Genomic DNA, 24,992 nt, shown 5'->3' on the forward strand with positions numbered 1-24,992 from the left:
CAAAATATAAGCACAACATGCAACAATTTCAAATTTGACTGAGTTACAGTTCATAAGGAAATTGGTCAATTTAAATCAATTCATAAGGCTCTTATCTATGGCTTTAACATGATTGGGAATACAGATATGCATCTGTTGGTCATATATACTTTAAAAAAAGGTAGGGGCGTGGATCAGAAAACTAGTCACTATCTGGTGTGACCACCTTGCCTCATGCAGCGCAACACATCTCCTTCACATAGAGTTGATCAGGCTGTTGATTGTGGCCTGTGGAATGTTGTCCCACTCCTCTTTAATGGCTGTGCGAAGTTGCTAGATATTGGTGGGAACTGGAACACGCTGTTGTACACGTCAATCCAGAGCATCCTAAACATGCTCAATGGGTGACATGTCTGGTGAGTATGCAGGCCATGGAAGAACTGGGACATTTTCAGCATCCAGGAATTGTGTACAAATCCTTGCGTCATGCTGAAGCATGAGGTGATGGCACAATATTTATATCTCTGTGCATTCAAAATGCAATTGTGTTCATTGTCCGTAGCTTATGCCTGTACATACTATAACCCCACTGCCATCACGAGGCACTCTGTTCACAACGTTGACATCAGCAAACTACATTTAGAAATATGATGGCCATGCATAATATTTTCAAAAAACACCTTGGTTTTTCATTGTAAGCTCCTTTACCTCTGGCTCCAAGCGAAGTAACGTTGTCATCTGTTGAAAATTAAGTTATTTTCTGACGAATCTGCAGAAATGCGCTATTATTTGTGCTAACATTCTGGTAAGACTGCCAACGTTTCTTTTGTGTGTTTTTGGCACCCCCGTGTGGACTAAGCCAGTAATACCGTAACGGTCGGAATGAGAGGACACTATGAAAGTCTGAATACCGCCCAACCCTATTGTAGAGTCTGAATGATTTTGCGCTACAAACTATTAAAAACTACCTGTGGAAAGTTGAGACCCTCACAAACACGCACATGTAACATGTTTTGCTCTATGATGCTCAAGCTACACGAGTGTTTTGAAGAGAAGGGGTTCTTCTACATAAACCACAGGACATAGTCTAAAACTGTTATAAGCTTATAGTTGCTGTTGCACTCAACTCCACACAGTTGTCACTGACTAGTTGGATATTAATTTCAGCAAACAATATCTGTACTACAGCCTTCCTATACATTCCTTTTTATAAGGTTTTTGCTTTGGCAGCCCTTATTTGTTTTGACGTTTGTCAATACAACTCTTGAAAGCAGCTGTTTTTATAGCCTTTTGTTTTCTACTTGTAGCCCTGGTTGTCCTAAACATTTAAATGGTAAAACACTTCATTGTGTGGCTAAATATAAGGGCTGGACATGCAGATGAATGAAAAGCCGGTTTTATTTAAAAAACATCTACTGTATATTCTTGTGTCTCTGGACTGATGGGGTTAACACCTGAAGTGTAACTATATTACTGTAATGATCTGTTTACCAACAACAGAATTTCAGGTCAATAGCTCACGTTGACCTCAACTGATCTAACTGACAGACTATACCAATAGCAAACAGCTATGACCAATAGCAAGCAGTTATCACCCTTACGCTGCCAATAGCAAGCAGTTTTACAGAGAAGTCGGTCCATTAACACTGAATTAGCGCTGTGCCCTGTTGATAATGGCTCCAGTGGGAGAGCTGCTGATCCTAGTCCATTGGACTAATTCAACAGCCCAGAGGCTGGGAACATTAGTGTCTGTCCCGAGGGACTACAGCAGGAACAGCAGGGGCCTCGGCTGTTCCTCATGGCCACAGCAATTAAGGCCTGTAAATGATGGCGAGCCTGGTAACCCCACTAACTGCCTGACTGTGCTAATGACTGGGTTGGTTAGTGCTGCTTGTCCCAAAACCTTGTGGAATGTACAGACAGCTGTAGATGGCTGAAATGGGCCAGTTTAAGGAGGGAGAGATGTCCCAGATCCTGACTGACTGGGTTCACTGTCTGCTATGCTTCTGCCTGGGTGGCTGTGAAACCAGCCTTGGCTCCTAAAGATAGATGACCACCTCAATTGTAACACTATGGTATATGGAACTAGACAGATCATATTTCCAGGAAGATTTAAGGCCAGGGACGACATCCATGTGCGTTCTCCACCGATCAGTTGTTCCTTCAGTCCTGCTAGACATAAGATTAGGAAGGTTGCCACATGGTGTGCCAAGGTTTAGATGTTGATATGTCCAAGAATGTTTCATTTCAAATTCCTACATACACAGTAATGTAGTTGCATAACAACTTCTGAATCCAGAATTGGGAAACGTCAGCCTTTTGATGTAGGATTTGTCAACATTTTGTTTCTGGGTCAAACATGTTTAGTCACAAGTCCACTCCAACTCTCTGTGGCTGTATACGGAACAGATTTCAACAGGGACTTGAACACAATAACTTCCTAATTACACAAGACAAGTATTTGCGAGACTGGGCATGCTTTCTTTTCTATATTTAACTCGATGTTATGCAATTTAGGTTGCTGTCAGTTAAGAGAAGTTGTGTTCATTGAGCCCTCCACTGGTGATTTTTGGCGTTTTTAAATCTAGGTGTGCCAAGCTCCCCCCAAATATGTTGACGCATGCCAGCAAAGGCACTGCACAACAATACATTAATTGCACTATAATGGTGACAAACGGTGCCCACAAACTGTTAGGGCCTACATAAAGCTGTCGCAACAGCAGAGCTTTCTTTTCAGCACCATGGGAGTGAATCCTTAAAACCGCTACACCTGGCTATCAGCGGAGTCTTGTCTGGGAGCGAAACAGTTCATTCAGCCTCATTTACTGCCTTTTACGACGGATGCGGTCAATATAACTATTTGTTCTTTTTAAATGTACAGCGACAGAATTCAGAACTTGGGCCATTCTTACAGTACTCTCCCTGTACACCAAGTTCGAACCGCAGGATAAATATAGGGGGCATATAAGCAGACAATGAATGCTCTTAGAATATCCAATGATTACAATTCTCTAAAACAGGCTATAAGCTACATGTGCACCACCAAGTCAAAACAGTAGGCTAAGTTAGGGAGGGACACATTTATTACACATGGGCTACTAACAGCTTACGACACAACATACACTTAGCATTACTTTTTTACAGTATACAGATCTCCCTGGCATATTGCAGCATTCAAGCCATTTTTGGACTCACCTTGTTGTACTGTGCTCAATTTAACAGGTAGGTGGCACGGCGGTCCTTCTTGCGGGCACATTTTGTCGTCAAAGTATGGTGTTCTCTGGATTCATGGTGCTTTCAAGACGACTTGGAACCTGGAAAAAAAACTTTGTTGAATCAAGACATCAGTGATCTTCAGGTCGACGCTTCAGGTCGACGCTGTAGAATGAGGCCCGAGTTCCCAGCTTGGAGTTGGATGACCGTTCAAAGCATATTTTCTCAGACGGGGCTGAGTTCCCAGCTTGGAATTCCGAGTTGGATGACCGTTCAAAGCATATTTTCTCAGACGGGGCAGAGTTCCCAGTTGTCTTGAATTCACTGAAGTCTAAGATTTCCGACTTTCCCGTTGTTTTGAATGCGGCGGAAGTTATGCTGGATTAACCGACTGGTCAATGTATTCAACCTTTTTATGGCATGTGAATGTTTATCCTTTTAAGCTTGGAAAAGAGCCCCTTAAACCCAGACTTGGACACACCCACACCACTGACTAGCAGGCTAGTGATTGCTTTGTAGCGCTTGCAGTTATCCACTGATTGATTCCTTCCAAACCACTCCTTGTTGAATTTGATTTCCAACTTGTTGTGTAATGTTTGGCTGATGAGCACCAATATGTTTTGTCTATGATTTCTCTTCATATGATAAGGATGAAAAAGGGATTTGCCAGTAGATTGTGGACTTGAGTCATGATGACTGCTTGTCTAGCTAAGATTTTGAAAGTATGATGTTTAGATGATCAGTCCAATCACAGCTACGGTAGATAGATATAGCGTGATTTGACGTCATTTTCTATGTGTGCAGTAACGTTGAGCCTTCTTGAATGGGCACTTCTAATCTAATTCTGTGGCAGCACCCAAGGGGCTTCCTTTTTGCTCTCCCTGTAGATTCTGCAGCGACGTAGTGTCCCCATGAGTGACAGAACACTGAGCCAATCACGTTGCGACGAGAGAACATTACCAACTCCTACGCTCCGTATTTTCCGTTGGCTGTCCCACCACAGAAAGCACTGCATTTTGGAGCTGCCTTCCTCAATAAAGTATCAAATAGACCATGTTTGTATTTGGATTTATTAACTTTTTAATTTTTTTTACATTGTTTGCAAACTGATATGTGACAGGTATTAATGCCAAAATAAACAGGCAAAAAAAGAGTGTGTGCGCCCACACAATACCAGTTTGTCTATTTTCTATGTTGTAAAATAATAGTGAAGACCTCAAATCTATGAAATTACACATGGAATCACGTAGTACACAAAACGTGTTAAACAAATCAAAATATATTTTAGATTCGTTAAAGTAGCCACCCTTTGCCTTGAGAGCTTTGCATTGTCTTGGCATTCTTTCAACTAGCTTCACCTGGAATGCTTTTCCAACAGTCTTGAAGGAGTTCCCACATATCATTCACTCGGCAGTCCAACTCATCCCAAACCATCTCAATGGGGTTGAGGTCAGTTGATTGTGGAGGTCAGGTCATCTGACACAGCACCAAAAATCTTACATTTGAACTAATCAGACCAAAGGACAGCTCTCCACCGGTCTAATGTCCATTGCTTGTGTTTCTTGGGCCAAGCAAGTCTCTTCTTATTATTGATGCACTTGAGAAAACTTTCAAAGCTCTTTAAAATGTTCTGTATTGACTGACCTTCAAGTGTTAAAGTAATGGACTGTCGTTTCTCTTTGCTTATTTGAGCTGTTCTTGCCATAATATAGACTTGGTCTTTTACCAAATAGGGCTATCTTCTGTATACCACCCCTACCTTGTCACAACACAACTAATTTGCTCAAACGCATTAAGAAGGAAATTCCACAAATTTAATTTTGAACCTCCTATGGGATCTATGTCCTTCCACCGGGAAAGTTGAGCTAACGTGCACTAATGTAATTAGCATGACGTTGTAAGTGACGAACTTTTCCAGGATATAGACATGTCTTATTGGCAGAAAGATCAACAAGAATTTAAGCTAACTGCACTGTCCAATTTACAGTAGCTAATACGGTGAAAAAAATACCATGCTATTGTTTGAGTGCATAACAACAAACTTATGGCAACTGGTTTGATACATTCACTTGTATTCAATATACTTATATTCAATAATATTGCTCAGATTTGTCATCCTGAGGGTCCCAGAGATAAAATGTAGCATAGTTTTGTTTTGATAAAATACATTTTTATATTAAAATGTACGAACTGGGTTCTAAAATTTGAACCCCTGCTGTTTCTCAACATAACATGAATTACAAAGGAGAGGGAGCTTTCACTGTCTCAACATAAACACTACAGTAATGTTGTGCATGAGAAGGGCATGGAGTTATGGGGGCCAATTGTATACTGTACCCAGTAGATGCATTGGCATACCGTAAAACACACACTTCCTAAGGGAAAGGGCAGCATCCTGTGCTATGATCCCTTTTAAAATAAGATGGAAATAAGTCCATAGTGAAACGTAAATTAGATATCTGTGGATCTACTGAACAGAAATGTTTGACTTGATTTGTATCCTGTGGTAAGATACCACATTTTGCTATGTTATCATTTTTTTTTCATAAGGATATTTTACGGATTGATTGAAACTGTTGGTTTGCAGGAACTTGAACAATGTCAGTCATGTGCCTTTTGGGTTTCAGATTCCTTCCATTCCTTTTAGATGTGGTTACACAATGTTATGTTAAGTGGAAGTCAGGTGACAGCAGTTCTCACGTCTCCTCTCATTCTCTCTCTCGGGTTGGAACAGGCAGTAGGTGGCAACCTCTGGTCACGTGATGGCGCTGACAGTGAACCTGATTGGTCCGTCTCCATGGGGGTTTAGAATATACGGAGGAAGGGACTTCAAGAAGGCGATAACCATTTCCAAGGTAATTGCTAATGACCTTACTGCTAGTCTGTCACACCCTATCCTCTGTAAAGCAAAACATGGCATGCCAACTCCACTTCCTCAGTCTCTGCTGTACTTCTCTTCTCCTCTCATTGTTTATCTTCATTGGCTGCTTTCTACCTGTTTCCTTGACTACTGTATTTAGTCAGATTGGAATGAAGGCTACATCAGGAGGAAACCGGGGGGGGGGTGCTGCTGAGTGTCAGACCATTGTGAAGCAACAGGAAGAAGGAGCTGTAAAAGGGAGGACATTAGCATATCGTTCTCCTCTGAAAACAAATCAGAAAATCCAGGGCAGACTGCTCCCTGCCTGCCACAGCCACTCTGAAACCCGGGGCAGACTGCTCCCTGCCTGCCACAGCCACTCTGAAACCCGGGGCAGACTGCTCCCTGCCTGCCACAGCCACTCTGAAACCCGGGGCAGACTGCTCCCTGCCTGCCACAGCCACTCTGAAACCCGGGGCAGACTGCTCCCTGCTTGACACAGCCACTCTGAAACCCGGGGCAGACTGCTCCCTGCCTGCCACAGCCACTCTGCCCACTGCACATCCTGATTCCTCACTACCACAATTCTCTATCATTCCTCAAACCTTTTAATGCAAGTAGATCGTAGTGTTTTTGGGCTACTGTTGTTGACTTCAAAGGCATAATTTATTGTCAGCCCATTTAATAGCTACTTTCTTGTGACGATGGGCATTCCTTCTAATTTCCTCGCTCTCGTCAAACATGTAGTCAGCAACACCAGCATGCAGGAAACACAGGGAATTGTCTCAACTATCAAACAGTCACTTAAAAGAAACGGGGACCCATGCTGAGGAGGGAGACCTCATCAGTGAAAGTGGTTGTCAAACCTATTGGAGAAGCAGGATTCCCCCCCTCCTCCCTCTCTGGTTATGCAGCTATGGCTTTGGTCTGTCTGAAGTGGTTGTCAAACCTATTGGAGAAGCAAGATTTAATCTCTGGTTATGCAGCTATGGCTTTGGTCTGTCTGAAGTGGTTGTCAAACCTATTGGAGAAGCAAGATCAGCAACACCTCCATGCAGGTTATGCAGCTATGGCTTTGGTCTGTCTGAAGTGGTTGTCAAACCTATTGGAGAAGCAAGATTCCCCCCCCCTCCTGAGGAAACCTGGAGCTATGGCTTTGGTCTGTCTGAAGTGGTTGTCAAACCTATTGGAGAAGCAAGATTCCCCCCCCTCCTCCCTCTCTGGTTATGCAGCTATGGCTTTGGTCTGTCTGAAGTGGTTGTCAAACCTATTGGAGAAGCAAGATTCCCCCCCTCCTCCCTCTCTGGTTATGCAGCTATGGCTTTGGTCTGTCTGAAGTGGTTGTCAAACCTATTGGAGAAGCAGGATTCCCCCCCTCCTCCCTCTCTGGTTATGCAGCTATGACTTTGGTCTGTCTGAAGTGGTTGTCAAACCTATTGGAGAAGCAGGATTCCCTCCCCTCCTCCCTCTCTGGTTATGCAGCTATGACTTTGGTCTGTCTGAAGTGGTTGTCAAACCTATTGGAGAAGCAGGATTCCCTCCCCTCCTCCCTCTCTGGTTATGCAGCTATGACTTTGGTCTGTCTGAAGTGGTTGTCAAACCTATTGGAGATGCAAGATTCCCCCCCCTCCTCCCTCTCTGGTTATGCAGCTATGACTTTGGTCTGTCTGTTAAACCTGCAGCTATGGCTTTGGTCTGTCTGAAGTGGTTGTGTCTTGGCACTGAAACAACATGGATGGCCCCTCCCTTTCCCGTCCTGTTGGCCTGACTAGAGCCCCTTTTTCTGTCGGACATAGCCCCTGAGAAAGCTGCATCCTTAGTTTATGTGAATTGAAGCGTGCCCTGATCAGAAAAGGCAGGCACCATTGTGGGTTGCCACAGCAACGTGTAATTGCCACTCGAGTGGACCCACAGACATGGCACCTCTACCCTCTTGCTTTGCAAAATGGACAAACACCCTGTTGCCTATCATTCTCTCTGCAGTCGTCCATGTTTCTGCTGGAGATGTATGAAAGTGGCCTCTTCTCTTCACTGATTGGTTTTTCTTTTCTCCCCTATTTCTGTCTTTAATTGTGCGCCAGCCTTGTCGATCGCAAAAGTTGGGCTGCTCTCCGTTGTTCACAAGTGCTCAATACTCCCAAGTTAATCTCCTCATTTGGGTTTTGTATGGTTGAGTGTTTGCTGGTGTGTTTTTGTTCCTGGTAAATCCATTTGAACTCAATCCATTTTTGATAGCACCCCTTTGATTTGAACAAACATTCCCATTCATATATTCGCCTGTTGTGGAAGTGCTCAGAAAGTGACTTTTTGGACCTGAATGCCAAAACATTCAAGCGATAAAGTTGACCTATTTTTGCATACCCATACCATGTGACATAAACAGTGCAGATTGTAAGCTTGTAAAAGTTCTATATCAAACAGGGTTGTTAAACTATTTAATAATTTCTATCATATTTGTTTAATTCTCTAAACATGTAAACTCTTTTTTTTCATATGTTGTAGCTTAGACCCTATTTTCCATCATCTGATGTTTGTTGTGCCCGCCATCGGTTGAAACACAACACGCTCTTGAATACAGGGTGGGTGTCATGTTTTGGCTGGTGAATACAATTTAGATTTACTACAAAGAAGATGGGAGGTCCACACATCAGAGAATGTTGACTTGAATGGGTATGTCTGTTTTTAAATTACACTGTCAATCTTCCATGGGGAAACATATTGAAAGTAATTAGAATTGACAATTTCAATGGTGTACCAGCAAAATTTGCATGTCTTGTGTTAAATGTAGTTATTTATTTATTACTGCATTGTTGGGTTTAAAACTTTAAGAAAGGTATTTCACTGTACTTGAGTAGCATGATGTTAACTTCATCTGAAGGGATAGGTCCATTCTGTTAATAATATTTAAATTTTTGAAATGACACCCTGTATTCAAGAACATGTATCTCAACCAATGGTGGGCACAACACAAATCTCACATGATGAGGTTCTAAGTTACAACAAATGGGCCTTTTCTTCTTCTTTTCTAAACTAGTGAACAACTGTTTGAAGATGTTACAAAGCAATTATAAATTTTTCATTCTTTTTTTTCATGAGTACAAGATGTATAGTTTTGATTCAACTAATTTCTCGTGCTTCGAATCTTCACAGATTTGGCAAAATTCATATGACATAAAACACAATTTCTTTCCTTACATATATTATACTGTTATCATACAGTGCATTCAGAAAATATTCAGACCCCCTGACTTTTTCCACATTTTTTTACTTTACAGCCTCATTATTATAACATTGATAAAATATATTTTCTTCCTCCATCAATCTACACACAATACCCAATGATGACATATTGAAAACAGACTTTTTGAATTGTTTGTAAAATGTATTAAAATAGAACAACAGAATACCTTCTATAAATATTCAGACTCTTTGCTATGAGACTCGAAATTGAGCTCTGGTGCATCCGGTTTCCATTGAGCATCCTTGCGATGTTACAACAACTTGACTAGAGTCCACCTGTGGTAAATTCAATTGTTGGACATGATTTGGAAAGTCGCACACCTGTCTATATAAGGTCCCACAGTTGACAGTGCATGTCAGAGAAAAAGAAACAAGCTATGAGGTCAAAGGAATTGCCCATAGAGCTCCCAGACAGAATTGTGTTAAGGCACAGATCTGGAGAAGGCTACTTAAACATTTCTGCAGCATTGAAGGTCCCCGAGAACAGTGGCCTCCATAATTCCTAAATGGAAGAAGTTTGGAACAACCAAGTCTCTTTATAGAAAGAAAAGAAGCCAACAAGTGCTTAGCATATGTGGGAACTCTTTCAAGACTGTTGAACGCATTCCAGGTGACTAATTCATGAAGCTGGTTGAGAGAATGCTAAGAGGCAAAGGGTGGCTACTTTGAAGAATCTCAAATATATTTTGATTTGATTAACACTTTATATATATATATATATATTTTTAGTTACTAAATGATTCCATATGTGTTTTTTTCCCCCTAGTTTTTATGTCTTCACTATTATCCTACAATGTAGTAAATGTAAAGAAACTCTTGAATGAGTAGGTGTGTCCAAACGTTTGACTGGTACTCTGTGTGTGTTTTATTATTTATATATATAATTGCATGTAAAAACCAACCTGATATTTTGATGTTCAAATGTGGGTGGGGTTAAATGTGGAATGCCTGGTCAAGTGCACAGCCAACACCTCCTGTTCTTTCAAAGTAGGTGGTCACCCTTCTAACACAGTTCTATACATCTATCTATGAATTAATGGCTGCCCAACCAGTGCCAAGATGAGGGCAGATTTCTCCATTTCTGCATACAATTGAGTGTGTATTGACTTATTAATGAACTGTTACTGTAAATGGTTAGCTGACTGATATATCCCAGCTATCTAGCTAACCACAAGTAATCTTATTAAATGATGCTATACAGCCCAAACAGTGTATATATTGCTTGACTAGAGATATGCCCTAGCTTATAGTTTGTTAGTGAGTTGCAGATCTAACTAGCTGGAATGAAGCAAAGGTGTGAATAGTAGCCATGTAAATGTATCCTTGCACTGTTTACAGTAGGTCCTCAGCTAGCCAGACCTGTCTGATCGGGTGCCATGGGTGTGTCCAGCATACACCTGTGCAAATCTCTGTGTGTGTATCAAATGAATTAAACATCCAACCAATGCCTCGTGTAGTGCTGTAGGTCCACCACACACCTGGAGGTTGTGGGGTCCTGTCCAGACAACTCTGAGACACTTGTAGAAATATGAGAGAATTAGACAGGTTTAAGCAATACTGCCAAAATTGCACCAAGCCTGGACCTCTCACCATGTCACCACCTATTAATTCATCTGGGCAGTAGGCTAGGGGTTTTTTCTGGACAGGCAGTGGATATTTATGTTAGCTCAGTAATTCATTGTCTGGCACTGTCCCCAAAAAATAGCTGTCGAATACTTGCTTCCTCTGTCCTCAATTGCGTTTCCTTGATTCATTGCATCCTCTCTCCTCATCCTTCTCAAAACCCATTTGGATAAGAAGGTCAGAGGTCCCTCCCCTCTTGCCTTCTTATCCAATTGGTTTTGAGAAGTGAGGAATGAAGGAAATGAAATGGAGATTCTCCCCTTGTTTCCTCCATTCCTCAACTCCCTCAAAGCACATTTGGGGGAGAGGAGTGAAGGTTCCTCCCCTCAGGCTTCAATGCACTTTTTAAGGAGAGGCAAGGAGGACAGAAAGCAAGAATGTGATGTCTAGTTTACACGCAAACACACACTGCTTGAAGAGTTTACTGATTTTATGTTTTGGCATTCAGGTCCAGCAAGTCACTTTCTGGCCACATCATCAGCAGACATGTATGGGAAAGTTTTGTTTAAATCAAGAGATGCTGTCAAAGGTATTGAATGCAAATGGATGTACCCTTCCATTAGGCTGGAATTCCCCCTAATGCAGGCAGTAGACCCCATTGGCCTTGACATGGGGGGGGGGGCTGGCTGGCATCAAAGGTTAGGCCAGAGTAGTCAACCCCACAGCTCCAGTACTGGCCCACTGATTACTTTTCCCTCCGGGTGTCATAAATCCTCAATGTTGAAGTATTCCAGGTGCATGATGGGCCGTGGTGTCTTACATTTTGGTTGCAATAAACATTAGAATCACTTGCTAGAGTCCTGCAAGACCTGATTGACACCTGAAGGGCAAACTGAGAAACAGCCCATCTCTTCACAACAGCCACACAACCTGGCTGGGACTCATGTTATTACAATCATGACCGTTCACATCTGTCAGCCCTTGACAAATAGTCCAACACTCATAGGATATACAGCCATTCGTTCAGGCATGCTGGTTATTTACGTTGCTGATAGCACCATGTCTGCACCAAGTCCACAGGCAGTAGTGTGAGTCTGACTGCAGCTCTTACTTCTGGCCCACAGGTCAACGGGGGCAGCAAAGCCGAGCTGGCTGCCCTGCAGCCTGGTGATGTCATCCTGGAGATCAATGGAGAGAACACAGTGGACATGCTCAATGTGGAGGCCCAGAACAAGATCAAAAACTCCAAGACTCAACTGCAGCTGCTGGTGGAGAGGTAGGGTTCACTACATTGTACAGCTCCGGAGCATAGATGTATCCTCATGTACGGTATCTAAGAGTGTCAAGATGTTTTCATATCTTGGCGTAGATTTACATTTTTGCCATTTAGTAGACTCTTATCCAGAGCCTTGCTCAAGGGAATATTGACAGATTTGTCACCAAGTTTGCTTGGGGATTCGAACCAGTGACCTTTTTTGCTACTGGCCCAACGCTCTTAATTGCTAGGCTAGCTGCCTAGATTATTTCTATTCTGTAGGAAGTCCTTACATTAACAGCTTGGCCATGGAAACACTCATCCAAACATCAGATGGGGTCACCACAACGTGGCATCGAGACCACATCTGTGCCTTCTGGTCAGCTTAGATCTGCTGATTGCTTGTATATGTGCCAATTCCACAGTCGCCACATCCTCTTTCCCAGTTTCCACTGCTCTGCTGTTTTTGTTTTTTAATGTCATAAGATGTCCCAGCTCTCTCTCCCTACAAAGGACCAGTGGTTTCATTCTGGGGGAATACCAGAATGGGTCAGAATTATGTTGCCAAAATGTACTGTCTGTTACATTTTCCATGTTAATAAACTTTGTTTGGATGTTAGCTGAGACCTTGTTAAGGTGGCAGAGAATTGGCTCCACATTGGACCTTTTCCTGTGAAGTGAGACCATTCTTGGCTGGTGTTTTGATTATGGCTGTCTTTTTTTTTCCTGTCTCTCTCTCCCAGCAACTTCTACCTACCTACACTACTGTTCAAAAATTTGGGGTCACTTAGAAATGTCCTGGATTTTAAAGAATGTTTTTTTTTGTCCATAAAAATATAAAATTGATCAGAAATACAGTGCAGACATTGTTAATGTTGTAAATGACTATTGTAGCTGGAAACAGCTGATTTTTGTTTTCTGGAATATCTACATTGGCGTACAGAGGCCCATTATCAGCAACCATCACTTCTGTGTTCCAATTGTACGTTGTGTTAGCTAATCCAAGTTTATCATTTTTAAAAGGCTGATTGATCATTAGAAAACCCTTTTCCCTCAAGTCCTCAACTGGCAGCTTCATCAAAGAGTACCCGCAAAACACCAGTCTCAACGTGAAGAGGCAAGACTCTGGGATGCTGGCCTTCAAGGCAGAGTTGCAAAGAAAAAGCCATTTCTCAGACTGGCCAATTAAAAAAAAATATTAAAAAAAGATTAAGATGGGCAAAGGAACACCGACACTGGACAGAGGCACTCTGCCTAGAAGGCCATCCCAGAGTCGCCTGTTGACATTGAGACGGGTGTTTTGCGGGTACTATTTAATGACGCTGCCAGTTAAGGACTTGTGAGGCTTCTGTTTCTCAAACTAGACATTATAATGTACTTGTCCTCTTGCTCAGTTCTGCACCGGGCCCTCACTCCTTTCTATTCTGGTTAGAGCCAGTTTGCTGTTCTGTGAAGGGAGTAGTACACAGCGTTGTACAAGATCTTCAGTTTCTTGGCAATTTCTCGCCAGGAATAACCTTTCAATTCTCAGAACACGAATTTGTCTTTGTTTCTGGCCATTTTGACCCTGTAATTGAACCCACATGCTGATGCTCCAGATACTCAACTAGTCTAAAGAAGGCCAGTTTCATTTGCTTCTTTAATCAGAATAACAGTTTTCAGCTGTGCTAACATGATTGCAAAAGGGATTTCTAATGATCAATTAGCCTTTTTTAAAATTTTTATTATCAACTTTGATTAGCGAACACAGGAGGGATGGTTGCTGACAATGGACCTCTGTATGCCTGTGTAGATATTCCATAAAAACATCTGCTGTTTCCAGCTACAATAGTCATTTGCAACATTAACAATGTCTATTCTGTATTTAATGGACAATTTTTTTTTTTACCCCTCTTTAAAAAAACAAGGACATTTCTAATTGACCCCAAACTTTTGAACGTGTATTTTTTTTATGTATATCTCACACACCCCGTGAGATACAGACAGACGTGCACACACTTCCTATTTGCATGTCCTGGGCCCATGTGAGTGGATTTTTCCCTGCTGACCCCATGCCTCCTGAGCCAGAAACAGCACACACACCGTGACTCGCTAGCTGCCCAGGACAATGGTACTCTGTAGCTCTGCCAGCCACTTTGCCCCATCTGCTCCAAGTCCCACTGGTCTACTGGCAGAGACAGACAGGATGGGCAAGGCGGTGAAGGGTGGTCTGCACGATCAAGGCCCTACCGTCTTTAGATGGTAGGGAGTACCATGTCTCTCTTACCCTTCCTAGTCCAGCACCTCTCCAGCCACCTCCAATCAATTACAGTATGTTGCCCCATGTATGGTCAACCTGCAGCATTATGCAATGTGCTGTTCTTAAAGGAAAGTTTACTCCCAGAAGGCATCGTTCAAAGCGCACGCACACACTGCAGTGCAATGCCTGATATTCTGAAGTGTAAGCAGAGAGGACCCTGGTAAATGGGTTTACAGCCCTGCTGAACACAGCAGCTGGGTTTGCCCATGGGCAGAGGTTGGCATCAGCCCACCCTTAGAATAGGAGTGTTGGTTAAGGGCGTGACTGTCTTAAACTGTGGAACTGCTCCATTGCAGATACACTTGCCAGTGTTCAACCCATTAAACAACCCGTTGTGCAATAACCAGACTTGTGGACTCTTTGCTGTACTTCTTGATTCCAGTTTGAAATCTGCAGCTCAGTAGAGATTTTACTGTGATGCTCAATAGAAAATCACCAGCAGTATATTGTCATTAATGCTTGGTCATTTAGCCTCCATTGCCCTCAGCTGTCTCTTAATGAATCAATTGTTCACTGACCCTGTGTGCATGTCTTGAACCTCTGATCCTATTGGTCCTTGTAATGTGATGTTACTGAGCAACTGCAGATGGGCATCGGAAATTGTCTAACAGCTGTTCTATAGGCTACTATAGAGGCAGCCTTATAGTCATTTTGAGCCAAAGTCTCACGTCTGACTATTTCACCTTTATTTAACCAGGTAAGCCAGTTGAGAACAAGTTCTCATTTACAACTGCGACCTGAGCAAGAGCAAGCAAAGCAGTGTGACAAAATCAAGTTACATATGGGATAAACAAGCATGCAGTCAATAACAATAGAAATATCTGCATACAGTGTGTGCAAAAGAAGTAAGGAGGTAAGGCAATAAATAGGCCAATAGTGGTGAAGTAATTACAATTTAGCAATTAACACTGGAGTGATATATGTGTAGATGAGGATGTGCAAGTAGAAATACTGGTGTGCAAAAAAACATATGGGGATGAGGTACAGTTGAAGTCAGAAGTTTACATACACCTTAGCCAAATACATTTAAACTCAGTTTTTCACAATTCCTGACATTTAATCCTAGTAAAAATTCCCTTTCTTAGGTCAGTTAGGATCACCACTTTATTTTAAGAATGTGAAATGTCAGAATAATAGTGGAGTGAGTGATTTTTATTTCAGCTTTTATTTCTTTCATCACATCCCCAGTGGGTCAGAAGTTTACATACATTCAATTAGTATTTGGTAGCATTGCCTTAATTGTTTTAACTTGGGTCAAATGTTTCGTGTAGCCTTCCACAAGCTTCCCAACAATAAGTGGTTGTATTTTGGCCCATTCCTCCTGACAGAGCTGGTGTAACTGAGTCACGTTTGTAGGCCTCCTTGTAAGCACACGCTTTTTCAGTTCTGCCCACAAATTTCTATAGGACTGAGGTCAGGGCTTTGTGATGGCCACTCCAATACCTTGACTTTGTCGTCCTTAAGCCATTTTGCCACAACTTTGGAAGTATGCTTGAGTCATTGTCCATTTGGAAGACCCATTTGCGACCAAGCTTTAACTTCCTGACTGATGTTGCTTCAATATATCCACATTTTCTGGCCTCATGATGCCATCTATTTTGTGAAGTGCACCAGTCCCTCCTGCAGTAAAGCAACCCCACACCATCGTGCTTCACGGTTGGGATGGTGTTCTTCGACTTGTAAGCCTCCATCTTTTTCCTTCAAACATAACAATGGTCATTATTGCCAGTTCTATTTTTGTTTCATCAGACCAGAGGACATTTCTCCAAAAAGTACGATCTTTGTCCCCATGTGCAGTTGCAAACCGTAGTCTGGCTTTTTTATGGCGGTTTTGGAGCAGCGGCATCTTCCTTGCTGAGTGGCCTTTCAGGTTATGTGGATATAGATACTTTTGTACCCGTTTCCTCCATCTTCACAAAGTCCTTTGCTGTTGTTCTGGGATTGATTTGCACTTTTCGCACCACAGTAAGTTCATCTCTAGGAGACAGAATGCGTCTCCATCCCGAGCGGTATGGCGGTTGCTTGGTCCCATGGTGTTTACACTTGGGAGCAATTTCCAATAGTACGCAAGGTTGAACCATATTTGTGGAGGTCTACTATTGTTTTTCTGAGGTCTAGGCTTTCTTTTGATTTTCCCATGATGTCAAGCAAAGAGGCAAAGAGTTGGAAGGTAGGCCTTGAAATACATCCACAGGTACACCTCCAATTGACTCGAATGACGTCAATTAGCCTATCAGATGCTTCTAAAGCCATGACATCATTTTATGGAATTTTCCAAGCTGTTTAAAGGCACAGTCAACTTAGTGCATGTGTTCTGACCCACTGGAATTATGATACAGTGAAATAATCTGTCTGTAAACAATTATTGGATTTTGTCATACACGAAGTACGTCCTAACCGACTTGCCAAAACTATAGTTTGTGAACAAGAACTTTGGAGTGGTTGAAAAACGAGTTTTAATGACTCCAACCTAAGTGTATGTATTCTTCCGACTTCAACTGTAGGTAGTTGGTTGTATCGTCTATTTACAGATTGGCTGTGGACAGCTGCAGCGATCGATGCTTAAAGTTAGTGAGGGAGATAGAAGTCTCCAACTTCAGTGATTAAAAAAAATAATAATATATATATATATATGTTGCCATTTGTTCCAGTCATTCACCTCAGATCTTGATGGAAAAGCGGCCAAAAAAGCTGTTGGCTTTGGGGTTGACCAGTGAAATATACCTGCTGGAGCGCGTGCTACGGGTGGGTGTTGCTATGGTGACCAGTGAGCTGAGATTAGGCAGCGCTTTATGGATGACCTGGAGCCAGTGGGTTTGGTGACGAAATATGTAGCGAGGACCAGCCAACGAGAGCATACAGGTCGCAGTGTTGGTAGTATATGGGGCTTTGGTGACAAAACGGATGGCACTGTGATAGACTACATCCAGTTTGCTGACTAGAGTGTTGGAGGCTATTTTGTAAATGACATCAACGAAGTCGGATAGGTAGCATAGTCAGTTTTACAAGGGTATGTTTGGCAGCATGAGTGAAAGGAGGCTTTGTTGCGAAATAGGAAGCCGATTCCAGATTTAATTTTGGATTGGAGATGCTTAATGTGAGTCTGGAAGGATAGTTTACAGTCTCGCCAGACACCTAGAATGTGGACAACTACAAATACCTAAGTCAGAACCGTCCAGAGTAGTGGCATGCTATGGTCTATGTGAACAGTGTTCGAATGGAAGTCAAGATGTCTATAAGACAAGACATTGGTATGTACTGTATATTAGTTCACTGGATTGTCGCCATTCTTTCTGTTTCCATTATTGTGAAGTTGAGAAGGCAGGCACAATAGACAGATAGGAGTCTATGGAAACTGAAGAATGCATGGCAGGCAAAATACCAAGTCTCCTACATGACAAAGATCAACATACTGTTCCATTTTGGATCATAATACAAGTCCCTGTTCTGTGCAGGGATCAGATCTCTAGAGGTGAGACGATCATCTTCACCTCAGACAGCCACTGCCCTCAGCCCATGCTCATCCACCCATCTACTGCTGTACATGAGGCCTGTGGTAGAGGGCAAAGGTCATATTACATAAGGCCCAGCAGTTAACCTTGGATGCCTCTCATTGTCTGAAGGACATCAGTTAAATGTATCCTCGTCTCACTCAACCACAGGATCTTTCTTCTGTGAACTGTTGGCATTCCAAGTGAACACAGGCATTTCCTTACAGGGAACTTATTTTGAACTCTAATTAACCATCCATTATGTCCCATTTTTATCCTGTAAGTGTAATATCTTCCGACTGCTGTAGCATGAGGAGCCTGTTTTCCTATTTCAGCTGTTCCTCTGGTTGGATGTGTGCCTGCACATGTGGAGTATTCAGATACAGCCCAGGCCCTGTTTCTGCTGTTAGAGGTGTGTTTCTGGGCGATTTACCACAGGCATCCAGGGTCTTCCTGTGCGCCTCATTACCCTGGGCTGAGGCTCAGCTGAGAGGAGAGGCAGGCAGCCCTACAGTGGGGGATCACTAGTTGTTTACATTGGCTCGTACAGTCCCTACATATTTCCCTTCCGAACTCAATGATAGAACTGCGCATATGTTTTATTAAAGCGAGCACAGTGAAAGAGCTGGAAAGATGAGACTGCTAGAAGCGTCATGTTAAAGAGCATCAGAATCTTCAAAACAATTCTCTACTACCTGTCGACTGCAGGCATTTTTACTCAAAACGACATACCAGTGGTAGTACTGACAGCACTTTGGCATAGGGGAAACCAAAACAAGGTGTCTGATTCAAAGATCCGCTTTTGATTCTTGCAGCTGCGCACATTGGTGCATACTTGCGGTTTAGTCTTCAGTTTCGCGCTCTGATCTCTTGTGACATATATGCACTTCGGAGGCGGTAATCAGATTTTCATACCCACATACCGTTTATATACCATATCGGTGTATACGGTATTACAGGAAGTGCACACAAGGGGCGCTATTTCAAAAAACATACAGTACTTGTTAAGTTTGGACACCTACTCATTCAAGGGTTTTTCTACATTTTTTTTACATTGTAGAATATGGGTTGAGGTTGGGTGATTGTGGAGGCCAGGTCATCTGATGCAGCTCTCCATCACTCTCCTTCTTAGTCAAATAGCCCTTACACAGCCTGGAGGTGTGTTGGGTCATTGTCCTGTTGAAAAATACATTTTAGTCCCACTAAGCGCAAACGGGATGGGATGGTGTATCGCTGCAGAATGCTGTGGTAGCCGTGCTGTGAATTCTAAATAAATCACTGACTGTGTCACCAGCAAAGCACCATCACACCACCTCCATGCTTAACGGTGGGAACCACATTCGGAGATCATCCGTTCACCTACTCTGCGTCTCACAAACAGGCACGGTGGTTGGAACCAAAAATCTAAAATTTGGACTCATCAGACCAAAGAACAGATTTCCACCAGTCTAGTGTCCATTGCTTGTGTTTCTTGGCCCAAGCAAATCTCTTCTTATTGATGTCCTTTTAGTGGTGTCTTTGCAGCAATTCAACAATGAAGGCCTGATTCATGCAGTCTCCTCTGAACAGTTGATGTCTGTCACTTGAATTCTGAAGAATTTATTTGGGCTGCAATCTGAAGCTGTTAACTCTAATCAACTTATCCTCTGAACTATAGCCATTGACTTCTACTGTGCAAATATACTGTGCGTTATAGGGAAATAATGCACATTCTAGAACGCCCTTAAAGCCAATCAGAAACAAGTGTTCAACACCGCTGTCAGTATTTTGAAATACCCTGGTATACAATATAAATGGTATATTGCCTAATATGCACGCAAGTACACACACAAGTCCTCCGGCGCTCACAAAATATCTGAAATGAACCTTTTTGTGTAATGTATCTAACCACATCAAATCAGACCATTCTACTTAACATGTTGATGAATAATATGAGACATTACATTGGATGATGTTATCAGAGCTTCCAGTCTATCATTGTAGGGAGTACTTTGACATGGCTCAAGTCATCTAACAGACCTGATTTAAATCATTAGTGTGAGAATTACTGTAGTTGACCTTGGGTCCATGTCTTTGAAGTAAAACTCATGTGGGGGTTTTGGCTTGTATCCTGTAATGCATTGACGTATGCAAGCTTCCTTACTCATTATCCTTTAACAACTCATTTTAAGCAATCATGGTTTCGGGTACTTGTTTAGGGCTTGACATGGGTGAATTATGTGGTACTGAAGACGGTGTTACTCTACTGGGCCAGTGTTGCACTCTCCTGGGATGTGGATACCATTCTCCTGATTTATTACAGGTTAGGGTGTGTGTGTGTGTGTGTGTGGTCCATTGATCTCCAGTGTCTTCCTACAGGCCTGAGCCCCCCAGCCCTGAACAGACCAATGGAACTACCACCCCAGAAAAGCTCACTGGACGCTTCCAGGTCAGTCAACCATGTCCTCTATCTCCTTATGCAGGGGCTTCCATCTTTGGTCTGCAAGTTCCCTTTAGGACAGCTATCACCCTAAACAGTCTCACTGTAAAGTATTTAAACACTATCTGTGAATCAGTACTTTTGTTGATGGGCATATGATGGATGTAAGGCCTATTAAAACGCCGTAGGCCTTCACTTTATGACCCATCGAGACATTCTTTCCTACGGTGTTTATCACACTATCTTCCAGTATCTGGTTACATCAGCAGCATATCTCTACATGATGAATCCTGTCCTAATGGTTTGTGTAATGGCTGATGCCCGAAAGCCATGTAGATGCTGTGTCTGCTTCATATTTACATATCACTTATCAATGATTTTATTGGAGGTCCAGATGAGCCGGAAGCAGACATCCTCATGTGACTGTAGAGATATTCCATAACTCTGTGGCCCTGGGACAGAAACATGGGAGAGTAACCAGAGAATGCTGTAAATCAGCAGAGGTTTCTGTTTTTAATATGGTAACAGAACTACTGCTGGGTCTCCGTGGTAACACTGGCCGAATACGAGCCCATGCAGGGCACAAGGCTGAAGTCTTGGACCGAACACTCACTGTCATCATTTTCACATGGTGATATTACTTATCTGATTCCCACAAACCTGGTTTCACTTACCTCCGGATGTGCAGCTCTAACATGCCTGTACATTATACCTCAACGTGTACTGACTGTATTTCTGTCTTTTTGAAGACTTTTTTTTTTAATGAAGCATATATCCCAAGTGCCTACTTGTCAACAGCGTCTGAGCACCATCTAAAAGTACAAGGAGACAAATGTTTTAGTTACAGTTGAAGTCGAAGTTTACATACACCTTAGCCAAATACATTAAACTCAGTTTTTCACAATTTCTGACATTTAATCCTAGTAAAGATCACCTGTCTTAGGTCAGTTAGGATCACCACTTTATTTTAAGAATGTGAAATGTCAGAATAATAGTATAATTATTTCAGCTTTTATGTCTTTCATCACATTCCCAGTGGATCAGAAGTTTACATACACTCAATTAGTATATGGTAGCATTGCCTTCAACAATTTTAAACTTGGGTCAAACGTTTCGGGTAGCCTTCCACAAGCTTCCCACAATACGTTGGGTGAATTTTGGCCCATTCCTCCTGACAGAGCTGATGTAACTGAGTCAGGTTTGTAGGCCTCCTTGCTCACACACGCTTTTTCAGTTCTGCCCACACATTTTCTATAGGATTGAGGTCAGGGCTTTGTGATGGCCACTCCAGTACCTTGACTGTTGTCGTCCTTAAGCCATTTTGCCACAACTTTGGAAGTATGCTTGGTGTCATTGTCCATTTTTAGAAGACCCATTTCTGACCAAGCTTTAACTTCCTGACTGATGTCTTGAGATGTTGCTTCAATATAGCCACATCATTTTCCATACTCATGATGCTGTCTATTTTGTGAAGTGCACCAGTCCCTCCTGCAGCAAAGCACCCCCACAACATGATGCTGTCACCCCTGTGCTTCATGGTTGGGATGGTGTTCTTTGACTTGCAAGCGTCCCCCTTTTTCCTCCAAACGTAAGGATGGCCAAACAGTTAAATTTTTTTGCTTCGTCAGACCAGAGGACATTTCTCCAAGAAGTACGATCTTTGTCCCCATGTGCAGTTGCAAACCGTAGTCTGGCTTTTTTATGGCGGTTTTGGAGCAGTGGCTTCTTCCTTGCTGAGCGGCCTTTCATGTTATGTTGACATAGGACTCGTTTTTACTGTGGATATAGATACCTTTTGTACCTGTTTCCTCCCTTCAGCATCTTCATAAGGTCCTTTGCTGCTGTTCTGGGATTGATTTGCACTTTTCACACCAAGGTACGTTCATCTCTAGACAGAACATGTCTCCTTCCTGAGCGGTATGACGGCTGCGTGGTCCCCTGGTGTTTATACTTGCGTACTATTGTTTGTACAGATGTGGTACCTTCAGGCGTTGGGAAATTACTCCCAAGGATGAACCAGACTTGTGGAGGTCTACAATATTTTTTTTCTGAGGTCTTGGCTGATTATGTTTTAATTTCCCCATGATGTCAAGCAAAGAGGCACTGTGTTTGAAGGTAGCTTGTAAAGCCATGACATTATTTTCTGGAATTTTCCAAGCTGTTTATAGGCACAGTCAATTTAGTGTGAGTAAACTTCACGCACTGGAATTGTGATACAGTGAAATAATCTGTCTGTAAACAATTGTTGGAAAAATTACTTGTCATGCACAAAGTAGATGTCTTAATAACCAACTTGCCAAAACTATAGCTTGTTAACAAGAAATTTGTGGAGTGGTTGAAAAACGAGTTTTATTCACTCCAACCTAACTGTATGTAAACATCCGACTTCAACTGTACATTGTGAATCAATTTTTTAAACATCCTTGTAATTAAAGTTATTTTAGGAATACGGATAAGTAGTTTCACGTTTTTGTGTGTGGATAAATGTTTTGATCATGCGGACTGTGTCATGCCCTGTTCTGTTGTAGGAAGCAGTGCTGGTGAGTCGAGATGAGAACCAGAACTACAGAGAGTACTCCATCTCCAGCCCAGCCTCTCTGTCACCTGGACCCTACTCACCTGAGCCCCCTTCCAGCCCTGAGGGGAAGAGAGAGGGCACCAAGAGGTACATTACAGCATCCACCATCACCTCAAACTGACTTCCCTCTAAATGACGAGGACAAAAATCCGTTGCTTGAGTATGAAAAGTGGATAGATACCAGAATGGATAGATGGTGATAGGTTACAACCTTTATCCAGGTGTTTTAGTTAAAGGTCCACTGCAATCTTTTTTTACTTCAATATCAAATCATTTATGGGTAACAATTAATTTTTCAATTAAAATGGGCAAAAAGTAACCTATCACTTCTTAGAGTAATTTCTCAAGCACACATTTGCTAGGACTATCTGGGAGTAGTCTGAGTTGTGAGTGGAAAACTAGCTGTTATTGTCAGTGGTTTGGTACTCTCGTTTTGGTCTATTAACTAATTTAATACCTGTGATGTCACCAGGCAGGCCAAAACTCCATCCCACCAAAATAGGCTGACATTTCAGGCGGTATTTTCAAACAGATCTTGCACTTAAAGGGTATTATCATTTGTATGTGGAAATGTGTATTTAGAAAATACAGGTAAATCACGTTTTTGACTGTGCTGGGCCTTGAAGTTGGGGATGGTCGTAGGGTAGACTACTAGAGCATCCACTTACTGTAAGTGCTCCTTTGAGTCCTACACTGGACCAGAGTAAATTGGTACAATAGTAACTGGCAGAAAATGGAGCCATGGAATTGTGTGGTAGTAACAAAGGATGTGCACAGCATATCACATTCCACCCTGTTCATTGACAGCATCAATGGGCCAGGCCGTGGAACATTCGCTACTCTGCGCTGCTCTGTCTGTAAAGCCTAGCTGCTATTCACCTGGATCATTTTGTAGGTCACAGTTCAAACCTTATATTGCCCCGGGTGACTCGAATGCCTGTCTAGGTGCTGCGAAACTATGCTTATTTATTCCTGTCCTAGTAATCTGCAGAGCTAGTAAAAATATGATCCCATGACCTTGAACACACACATTTCATAAATTAATATGAACGGTAATGAGAAGTGTTTGTTTATGATATTTTGTCATGTATTTCCATTAAGACCATTATGGTTCTTTTCCATGAGATGGCACACACCCTTATCAGTGTAATCTTTTTCTGCCGTTTCATAGCATCCAGCTGTGTTCGTGGTCTCCAGAAGAGAAGACGTCTAGTTACAAGCTGTCCAGACCACTGTCACAGGTAGGTCTTCCTCATACTCCCATTGCCCTTTACTTCCTATGTGATTTCAACATGCGTAACTAATCAGTATAAACATAGACCTCCAAAGATTTGCGCAACTTGACGATGTAAGTTTCCAAGGCCTTTACAGTGAGAAAGACAGGATGCAGACAGCATTTGATATTTTCATTGCCGGGGAACTGAAAGGTCACTTTTTAAAGATCTGACATGAAGTTGGAACACAATCTGGAAGCGGTTTGTTTAAAGATCACTAAGGAGGAGAATGATTTAGCTCTCCATAAAACAATAGACTTGACCTTTTTTAGTGGTCTACTATATGAAACTCATTAGTGTAATCTCCACTGGTTGTCTCATTTGCAGTAAATAAATTATGTGGTTGGGGTTATCTGCAGACTTCTGCTTGAATTCACTTCGCTTATTTACTGTTCCAGCAACAAGCGCGGAAGGTGTCTGGAAAGATTTCAATAAGCTAGAGGACAGAGAATGTTGTGGGAAAATTCTTCATGAGATATTCCAGCTATGTCTTACTGCCCCAGTCCAAAGTATTGGTCCCACAGAAGAGACACCATGGGAGATGACCGCAGTAAAAAAAAACATGCAGGACCCTAATGGCCGGGGGACAGGGAATGGAATTCCATTCATTTTATAAGTTGTGTGAACATTTACATGGCGTTAGATAAATATGGCCACTCTGGCCTGGAGAATGAAGATTTAAACTCTTCATCTAAGGAGCCAATGACTTGATCAGAGGCTAGTATAAAAGTCTTGTCTAATATGGAATATTTTCATGGTGAGGGTGGTCCCGCTAGCCAAGCAGCTCCTACTGTTCAGTGTATTTTAATGATCGCAGAGCT

General features: G+C 42.3%; 1 protein-coding gene across 2 annotated transcripts in view; it reads left to right on the forward strand.

Annotated features, from left to right (window-relative positions):
• Positions 1–24,992, forward strand: part of pdlim2 (PDZ and LIM domain 2 (mystique)) — a 55,776-nt gene that overhangs the window by 9,163 nt on the left and 21,621 nt on the right. For both annotated transcript variants that reach the window (XM_064937318.1, XM_064937319.1), the window contains exons 2-6: positions 5,927–6,047; positions 11,980–12,131; positions 20,259–20,328; positions 22,848–22,984; positions 24,069–24,138. In XM_064937318.1, coding sequence (XP_064793390.1) covers positions 5,955–6,047; positions 11,980–12,131; positions 20,259–20,328; positions 22,848–22,984; positions 24,069–24,138 — 522 coding nt within the window. In that variant the 5' untranslated portion in view covers positions 5,927–5,954. The remainder of the gene's footprint in view (positions 1–5,926; positions 6,048–11,979; positions 12,132–20,258; positions 20,329–22,847; positions 22,985–24,068; positions 24,139–24,992) is intronic.

Source organism: Oncorhynchus masou, chromosome 25, assembly GCF_036934945.1.
Source record: "Oncorhynchus masou masou isolate Uvic2021 chromosome 25, UVic_Omas_1.1, whole genome shotgun sequence".
NCBI lineage: Eukaryota > Metazoa > Chordata > Actinopteri > Salmoniformes > Salmonidae > Oncorhynchus > Oncorhynchus masou.